Below are 8,232 nucleotides of genomic sequence, written 5' to 3' on the forward strand. Positions count from 1 at the left end.
CAGGAGGGGGTGGGGCCGGGGCGAGACGAAGGGAGTCCGCCCCTCGCGCGCGCCGCCCGGACGCCATCTTTACTCCGGTCAGGGGGCGCCGCGCCGGGAGCGAGGCCCTGGCGGCCATGTTAGGTGTGGGTAACGGCCTCTCGTCCCCGCCCGGCTTCCGCCGCGCCGCTTCCGGCCGCCCTGGGGGCTGAGCTTCGAGGGACGTCGCGGTGGCTGGCGAGGTGGGGCTCTCAGGGCGCGCGGCGGGGACTCCGAGGCCGCGGGAGCCACGGCTTGGGTGAGGGGAGCCGGCCGCTCGGGTCCCGCCAGGCGTCTGTCCGTGTTGAGCGGGAGCGGAGCCGGCGCGGCAGGGACAGGCGGGGCCGCGCGGTTGGCGTCCTCCGCCGCTAGCGGCCCCGCGTGCAGCTGCCGGCCCAGGTCAGCCGCGTCCGTGTGCGGCGCCCCGCGGCCCGCTCCTGCCCCGCACCTGCCCCGCTCCTGCCCCGCTCCTGCCCCGCTCCTGCCCCGCTCTGCCCCGCTCCTGCCCGCACCTGCTCCGCTCCTGCTCCGCTCCTGCCCCGCTCCTGCCCGCACCTGCCCCGCTCCTGCCCCGCACCTGCCCCGCTCCTGCTCCGCTCCTGCCCCGCTCCTGCCCCGCACCTGCCCCGCTCCTGCTCCGCTCCTGCCCCGCTCCTGCCCCGCTCCTGCCCGCACCTGCTCCGCTCCTGCTCCGCTCCTGCCCCGCTCCTGCCCGCACCTGCCCCGCTCCTGCCCCGCTCCTGCCCCGCACCTGCCCCGCTCCTGCTCCGCTCCTGCTCCGCTCCTGCCCCGCTCCTGCCCCGCTCCTGCCCGCACCTGCCCCGCTCCTGCTCCGCTCCTGCCCCGCTCCTGCCCCGCTCCTGCCCGCACCTGCCCCGCTCCTGCCCCGCTCCTGCCCCGCTCCTGCCCGCACCTGCCCCGCTACTGCCCCGCTCCTGCCCCGCTCCTGCCCGCACCTGTCCCGCTCCTGCCCGGACCTGCCCCGCTCCTGCCCCGCTCCTGCCCGCACCTGCCCCGCTCCTGCCCCGCACCTGCCCCGCTCCTGCCCCCGCACCTGCCCCGCTACTGCCCCGCTCCTGCCCCGCTCCTGCCCGCACCTGCTCCGCTCTGCTGCCCGGACCTGCCCCGCTCCTGCCCGCACCTGCCCCGCTCCTGCCCCGCTCCTGCCCGCACCTGCCTCCGCTCCTGCCCCGCACCTGCCCCGCTCCTGCCCCGCTCCTGCCCCGCTCCTGCCCGCACCTGCTCCGCTCCTGCCCGCTCCTGCTCGGCTCCTGCTCCGCTCCTGCCCCGCTCCTGCCCCGCTCCTGCCCCGCTCCTGCCCGCACCTGCCCCGCACCTGCCCCGCACCTGCCCCGCTCCTGCCCCGCTCCTGCCCCGCTCCTGCCCGCACCTGCCCCGCTCCTGCCCCGCTCCTGCCCGCACCTGCTCCGCTCCTGCCCGCACCTGCTCCGCTCCTGCCCCGCTCCTGCCCGCACCTGCTCCGCTCCTGCCCGCACCTGCTCCGCTCCTGCCCCGCTCCTGCCCCGCTCCTGCCCCGCTCCTGCCCCGCTCCTGCCCGCACCTGCCCCGCTCCTGCCCCGCACCTGCCCCGCACCTGCCCCGCTCCTGCCCCGCTCCTGCCCGCACCTGCCCCGCTCCTGCCCCGCTCCTGCCCCGCTCCTGCCCACACCTGCCCCGCTCCTGCCCCGCACCTGCCCCGCTCCTGCCCCGCACCTGCCCCGCACCTGCCCCGCTCCTGCCCCGCTCCTGCCCCGCTCCTGCCCGCACCTGTCCCGCTCCTGCCCGGACCTGCCCCGCTCCTGCCCCGCTCCTGCCCGCACCTGCCCCGCTCCTGCCCGCACCTGCCCCGCTCCTGCCCCGCACCTGCCCCGCTCCTGCCCCGCTCCTGCCCCGCACCTGCCCCGCTCCTGCCCCGCTCCTGCCCCGCTCCTGCCCGCACCTGCCCCGCACCTGCCCCGCACCTGCCCCGCACCTGCCCGCACCTGTCCCGCTCCTGCCCGGACCTGCCCCGCTCCTGCCCCGCTCCTGCCCCGCACCTGCCCCGCTCCTGCCCCGCTCCTGCCCGCACCTGCCCTGCTCCTGCCCCGCTCCTGCCCCGCTCCTGCCCCGCTCCTGCCCCGCTCCTGCCCCGCTCCTGCCCCGCTCCTGCCCGCACCTGCTCCGCTCCTGCCCGCACCTGCCCCGCTCCTGCCCCGCTCCTGCCCCGCTCCTGCCCCGCTCCTGCCCCGCTCCTGCTCCCCACCTGCCTGCTCCCTTCACCTGCCCTCCCTCCCCTGCACATGGGCTCCAGTGGAGAGCACCCAGTCCTGCGGGGCGACAGGCACCGGCCAGCCACACCTTGCAGCTCGCCACCAGCTGTTTGCATCTTCCTGCAGGGGAGCATCCTGGGGGAGGCCGCACAGGGTGGGCGCTGGGGGACGGGCCTGGTCTTGGCGGACCTGGGGCAGCCGTTCCAACAACTTGCTGCGTGTGTGCTTCCTGTTTCTTTCTATACTTCCCCACCCCTCACAGCAGCACGGGGAGCAGAGAACAGTACGTGAACGTCTGTGGGTTCCTTGGCTTTGCTGGGAGTTAAAGCATTAACGTGTTTTTAAGGACCACGTAGCTGGTGTGGTGAGGTCCAGGCGCACGTTCGCCTGGGTTTCTTCCCTCTGTAGCTTGTGACGCACGTGCTGCGCAGGGAATGGCTGGGCAGCAGGCGGGCCTGCCCCCAGCCCGGCGCCCGGCAGGATGGTGGGCCACGTCTCTCCTTCACACTGGCTCCCTGCTGACCGAGGCCTCCTCCGGGGCGGGGGGACTGGTGGTCTCAGCCTCACAGACTTCACGCTTTAGAAAGAGGGACACAAAGCGGTGACACTCCCTTCCGTCCTTGGGTCTTGGTCTGGGAAAAGAGTGTGTGCTCTTTGGTAACTGGTCTTGAAGCCCCCGTCCCGCTACTCCCCCCCACCCTGCCGGCCACAGGGAGGGCTGACTCAGTTGTGCAAATACGGCCTTCTTCCTAGAAAGATCGGTGCCTAGCTCAGGGCGTGGGGTAGCCTCCTGAGATGCGGGAGGTGCCCGAGCGTGATTTCTCTCAACTTTCTCCATGCGTTCAAATTAAAGACATTAGAGCAGTGGTTTAGAGAGTTCCTGCGCGCCTCTCACCTGGATGCCCGGTGTTGACTTGGGGAGCTTGTGACCCGGGCATCTGTGTTTTCACTTTCACCAGGGCCCACGGGCGCTGCTGCCGATGAGCGTGGCAGGCGGGTGAGGCGGGAGAGCCATGGCCGGGAAGAGGCCGTTGGGCGCGGGCCAGCAGCGCCGGCTGCTGGGGCTGCTGGTGGCTGTCGCCGCCATCCACCTCATCACCTGCCCCTACGCTAAAGTGGAGGAGAGCTTCAACCTGCAGGCCATGCACGACCTGCTTTACCACCGGCTGGACACGGACAAGGTGAGCGCCTGCGTGCAAGAGCGCGCATGCAAGATCCCCATGGGCGTGCGCTGACCTCCCCTTCCCCCTGCAGTACGACCATCTCGAGTTTCCCGGAGTGGTCCCCAGGACCTTCCTTGGGCCCCTGGCCGTGGTGGCGCTCTCCAGCCCTGTGGTCTACGTGCTGTCCCTGCTGGAAGCGCCCAAGTTTTACTCTCAACTAGTAGGTAAGGGGGTCTTGCGATGAGGACGAGGGAGGCACCGAGTGCGATCAGGGGACTTCCATGAGCCAGGTGGACACTCCCCCCCCCTTGGGAGTGTCCTTCTCTCGGATGCCTGGCCATCCTTGGCCACCCAGCCTGGTCGTCTGGAGCAGGTGTCTTGGTCCGAACCCCGCCTTTTCTGGGGCATAATGTGGGACAACGAGCCGAGCGCGTCTTGCTTCTGCTCTGGAGAGGGTGAAGTGGGGGCTCCGGGACCCCTCCCCAGGTGGGAGAGCGGGAGAGGCAGCAGATGTGGCATCACCTGTGGGGCTGTGCACCCCGCAGAGAGCTGCCTGTCTCCCTGGAAGCCACTGTCCCCGCGGAACCAGTGGTCTGCGTCGGAGGCCTCCCTTCCCCCACCCAAAGGTCACCACTGGTTGCACCTTGTGCAAATCCTCCTGGATCTTTATATGTGCGCGTGTGGATACCTCTTAAAATCAAATTTAGGACGTCCCGTATATATCACCGTGCAACCTCCTTGTTGAGCCAGCAACCACTGTGTTTCCATGTCTGCACCCACGAGACCTAGATTTCCTGGCTACCCCAACTGTCCACCCGTGTGTGGAGATCCCCCACTGCCCGGGTGGCTACACAGGGCAGGAGCTCCGGGGCCGTGTGGGGCATCAGGCCTCCGTCAGCGTGGCCCTGGGGTGTCACGTGCACGTGGCGCAGGCTGCGGTGAGATGCTGAGCCGGTCACACAGACCTGTTGACACCGCCTGCCCTGCCCGTGGCCCCCCGGGGCCTGCGGTCAGTGAGGCTTTAGGGTCGGGGTGCTGAGGCCCAGGCTGTCCGTTCCCTGCGCCCAGTCCATGTTCCGTAGCAGAGAGCACTCCCCTCATCCGAGGCTTGTTTCGCTGCCACCCGGGCACTGACTCCCCATCGCCAGTGGCCTTTCAGGACCCCCCGTGCCTGGCTCTTCACCGCCAGCTATGCACATTGCCACGTTTGTTTAGTCAGGGCTGTCCTTGGACTCGGCGTGATCTTTGGACTCTGGACTTTACAAAAAGAAGTGAGGCGGCAGTTTGGGGCCACGGTGGCCACCATGTTCTGCTGGGTGACGGCCACGCAGTTCCATCTCATGTTCTACTGCACGCGGACGCTCCCCAACGTGCTGGTCCTGCCCGTGGGTAGGTAGCTGCCGAGCCGCGCTGGTGAAGGGGCGACCGTCAGGGGTGCGTCTGCCTGACGAGAGCTGCTTCCCACCAGGCGGGGAAGGCCGAGGATGGGCTGGCCTGTGGCGAGGGCCAGGGCGTCCCTCTGTTGCCGTGCTGAGGTGCCTTCCTAGCTCTCGGCTGGGGCCTGGGTCTCCTGGAAAGGTTTTCTGGCCGGCAGGTGGCCCCGGGCGCCCCGAGGAGTATGGGAGACAGTGGATGGTGTGCGCCTGGGGTCACCGTGCCTGGGGGCCGACCGCAGTCGGGGGGCGTGGGGGGGGGGGCTGGGGGAGGCGGAGAGGGAGGCCAGGGTACGGGGCGGGCTGGGGCATGTGGGGCACAGCCGCCCGTGGCGGGAGTCAGCGGCCATGTCTCGCAGTCCTGCTGGCCCTGGCGGCCTGGCTGCAGCTGAGGTGGGCCCGCTTCATCCGGCTGTCGGCCTTCGCCATCCTCGTGTTCAGAGCCGAGCTGAGCGTCTTCCTGGGCCTCGCGCTGCTGCTCCTGCTTGGCACCCGGAGGCTGACGGTTGCCAAGGCCCTGCGCTGCGCCCTCCCGGCTGGGGCGCTCTGCCTGGGTGAGTGGGGCCGCGGGGGCACGTCCGCCCGAAGCTGCACTTTGTGTGCTGCCAGGAGGAGGGAGAGATGCGGGGAGGGTTGTTTTATTAAGTGAAACCTCCTTGATGCTCAGTGGCATTACACCGTGAACCGGCTCCTCCTCGGGGCCTCTGACCACCCCCCCCGCTCCCCACCCTCTGCCCTGGGCCTCATATCCAGGTGGGGGTGGGGTGGCCGGTCCCTGCACCAGCTCTGCGGGGGCCCCGCTCTCCTGGGGACACCAGGCCCCAGGCGCCAGCTCCTCCTGGTGAAGCAGGTGCCTTGGGACCACGTTGCAGCCCGTTGATAGGTCCGGGGCCCCCGGGGCTGCCGTTCACCCGGCAGCAGTGGGGTCCGAGAGGGGTCCGAGCGGCTGGGGGCTGAGTTCTTTCTGAGGGTCTCCTGTGTCTCCCAGGACTGACGGTGGCCGTGGACTCCTGTTTCTGGCGATACCTCGTGTGGCCAGAGGGAAAGGTGCTTTGGTACAACACGGTCCTGAACAAAAGCTCCAACTGGGGCGTATCCTTCCCATGTGTGGGCGTCCCCGGTGGCCCCCCGCTCCCCCGCGGCTGGCACCTGCCCCTGGACGCTCCATTCCGCCTCAGCCACCAGATGGTCTTCAGTGACGCTGCAGCGGCTTGTGGACGCCCTGGGACCAGCTGTCCTCTGGGGGAGGGGGAGGGCTGGGCTGGCCACCTGGCGAGGCTGGGAGTCCCAGGTGCTGTACCCCCCGCCCCCGCATGACCATGCTGACGGGTGACTCGCTGGCGTGTGGCCTCCTTAACCGTCCCACCCAAGACCTCTCCGCTGCTGTGGTATTTCTACTCGGCCCTGCCCCGCGGCCTGGGCTGCAGCCTGTTCTTCGTGCCCCTGGGCGCCGTGGACAGGCGGGCGCTGGCGCTGCTGCTCCTGTCTCTGGGCTTTGTGGCCCTGTACTCGCTGCTCCCGCACAAGGAGCTGCGCTTTGTCATCTACACCTTCCCTGTGCTCAACATTGTGGCCGCCCGGGGCTGCGCCTGCCTGTGAGTCCTCCGCTGTCCCTCAGTGGCCACGGCCCACGCCACGGGCCCTTGGGGAAGGCGTTCGGGTGAAAAGATGGGTCCGAGCGGGCGCCCGGGTGAAGGAGGGCCGCGGGGTCGGGAGGGGCCGCCCTGGGCCCGCCGATGGGTCAGTGTGTGGTTCGTGGGCCCGTGTACACGCAGCTGCGCTGCTCTGGGAGGACACTCACAGGGTCACCTGATCCTCGGGCCAGAGCAGGGAGCTCAGCGGGACGGGCCATGTGACAGGTGGAGGGGTCAGGGAAGTTCAGGGAGGGTCAGGGGTGGTTGGGAGGGTTGTGGGGGGCGTCGGGGAATGTCGGGGGTTTTGGGGTGGTCGGGGAAGGTCAGAGAGGGTTGGAGTGGTTGGGAGGGACAGGGATGGTTGGGAGGGACAGGGAAGTGCTCCGGGCCCACGGCCACAAAGGGGTGTGGGTGTTACCGAGGGCAGGAGATGGCCCAGCCTGGAACCAGGGCCTGACAACAGGGTGCCCGGGAGCCGCGGTGGTGCTGCGGGGCCGCATCCGCAGTGGGCCATGGGCTGAGGCGGTGGCTTGCTGTCTGTGCTGGGGTGGGAGCTGCCAGTCTTCCGCGGAGGATGGGCAGGAAGCAGCCTGGTCTGGTGGCCTTGAGGTCCCTCCAGGCTCCCAGGGCAGCGGTGGCCCTGCGCCCTCTGCTTCCCGTACAAACCGGGCCGCGCCTGGGCTGGGTCTGCCCTCCAACCTGGACATGAGCGATAACCGGAGATGATTGGAAATGTAATATGAACTTTAAGTCGGCAGTTGGGTGGAGTTGGACAGAGGAACTTCCCCCACCCTCCCCGACGACCACATCCCCGTGGCGATCGGGGCCCACGGTGACCGTGAGGGTGGACAGCGGCGTCCATGTGCCGCAGCCTCCCGTGAGACGCACGGCGCTCTCTCCAGGCTGAACAACTACAGGAAGTCCTGGCTGTATAAAGCAGGCTCCATGCTGGTGATCGGACACCTCGCGGTGAATGCCACCTATTCGGCCACAGCCCTGTACGTGTCCCACTTTAACTACCCCGGCGGCGTGGCGATGCACAAGCTGCACCAGATGGTGGCCCCCGGAACAGGTGGGTGCTGGGCGGCTGGGGCCGGGGCAGCTCCGGTGTGGCTCGGGCGCGGCTCGCGGTTCTCAGCAGGTGCACGTGGTCGTCTGCAGATGTCGCGCTGCACATCGACGTGGCCGCGGCACAGACGGGCGTGTCTCGGTTTCTAGAAGTGAACGGTGCCTGGAGGTACGTTGCTACCCCCTGGGCGCTCCTCCCGCAGCCATGCGCGGCTCCCCGGGGGCAGCTGGGCTCTGGGAGCCGCGTGGGGCCCACGGTCGACGGCCACGCTCCGACCTTGCAGGTACGACAAGAGGGAAGACTTGCGGCCCGGGTCGGGGCACCTGCTGGCCTACACGCACCTCCTCATGGAGGCGGCCCCCGCGCACCTGGCGCTCTACAGGGACACGCACCGCGTCCTGGCCAGTGTCCCAGGCACCACGGGGGTGAGTCTGAACCTCAGCAGGCTGCCCCCCCTCGACATCAACCTGCAGACAAGGCTGGTGCTCCTGGAGAGACGCCGTGGGCCGTCCTGAGGCCTCAGGGCTCCTCGGTGTCCTGGCAGATGGGACCACGTGCGGGACGGTGGGACCCAGGGCTCAGGCCCTGCTCCTCTGCAGCCCCGACCTCGTGGCTGCCCCCCCCCGCCCAAGGAGCGCACCCCACAGGAGGTCCGTGAGTCCGCGG

At 69.8% G+C, this 8,232-nt stretch overlaps 1 protein-coding gene across 5 annotated transcripts; it reads left to right on the plus strand.

Annotated features, from left to right (window-relative positions):
- Positions 1–69: 69 nt before the first annotated feature.
- On the plus strand, positions 70–8,232 carry ALG12 (ALG12 alpha-1,6-mannosyltransferase). 5 transcript variants are annotated; one of them, XM_041755695.1, is made up of 10 exons: positions 70–221; positions 3,227–3,448; positions 3,522–3,654; positions 4,646–4,819; positions 4,899–5,417; positions 5,852–5,955; positions 6,235–6,458; positions 7,400–7,569; positions 7,659–7,734; positions 7,850–8,232. In XM_041755695.1, exons 2-10 carry the CDS (start codon positions 3,281–3,283, stop codon positions 8,079–8,081), a joined length of 1,800 nt encoding a protein of 599 aa, XP_041611629.1. In that variant the 5' UTR covers positions 70–221; positions 3,227–3,280; the 3' UTR covers positions 8,082–8,232. The 5 variants fall into 5 exon arrangements, with proteins under 5 accessions (XP_041611629.1, XP_041611628.1, XP_041611626.1 ...); XM_041755694.1 differs by having other exon boundaries at positions 173–277; XM_041755692.1 differs by having other exon boundaries at positions 175–417.

Source organism: Vulpes lagopus, chromosome 5, assembly GCF_018345385.1.
Source record: "Vulpes lagopus strain Blue_001 chromosome 5, ASM1834538v1, whole genome shotgun sequence".
In the NCBI taxonomy this organism is placed as follows: Eukaryota; Metazoa; Chordata; class Mammalia; order Carnivora; family Canidae; genus Vulpes; species Vulpes lagopus.

Excerpts from the sequence above, each read along its gene's own strand:
- ALG12 (XM_041755695.1), top strand. The coding sequence starts at position 3,281 with ATGGCCGGGAAGAGGCCGTTGGGCGCGGGCCAGCAGCGCCGGCTGCTG. Across the intron at positions 5,956-6,234 it reads ACAAAAGCTCCAACTGGGGC|ACCTCTCCGCTGCTGTGGTA; the intron begins GTATCCTTCCCA and ends GTCCCACCCAAG. Across the intron at positions 6,459-7,399 it reads GCCCGGGGCTGCGCCTGCCT|GCTGAACAACTACAGGAAGT; the intron begins GTGAGTCCTCCG and ends CGCTCTCTCCAG.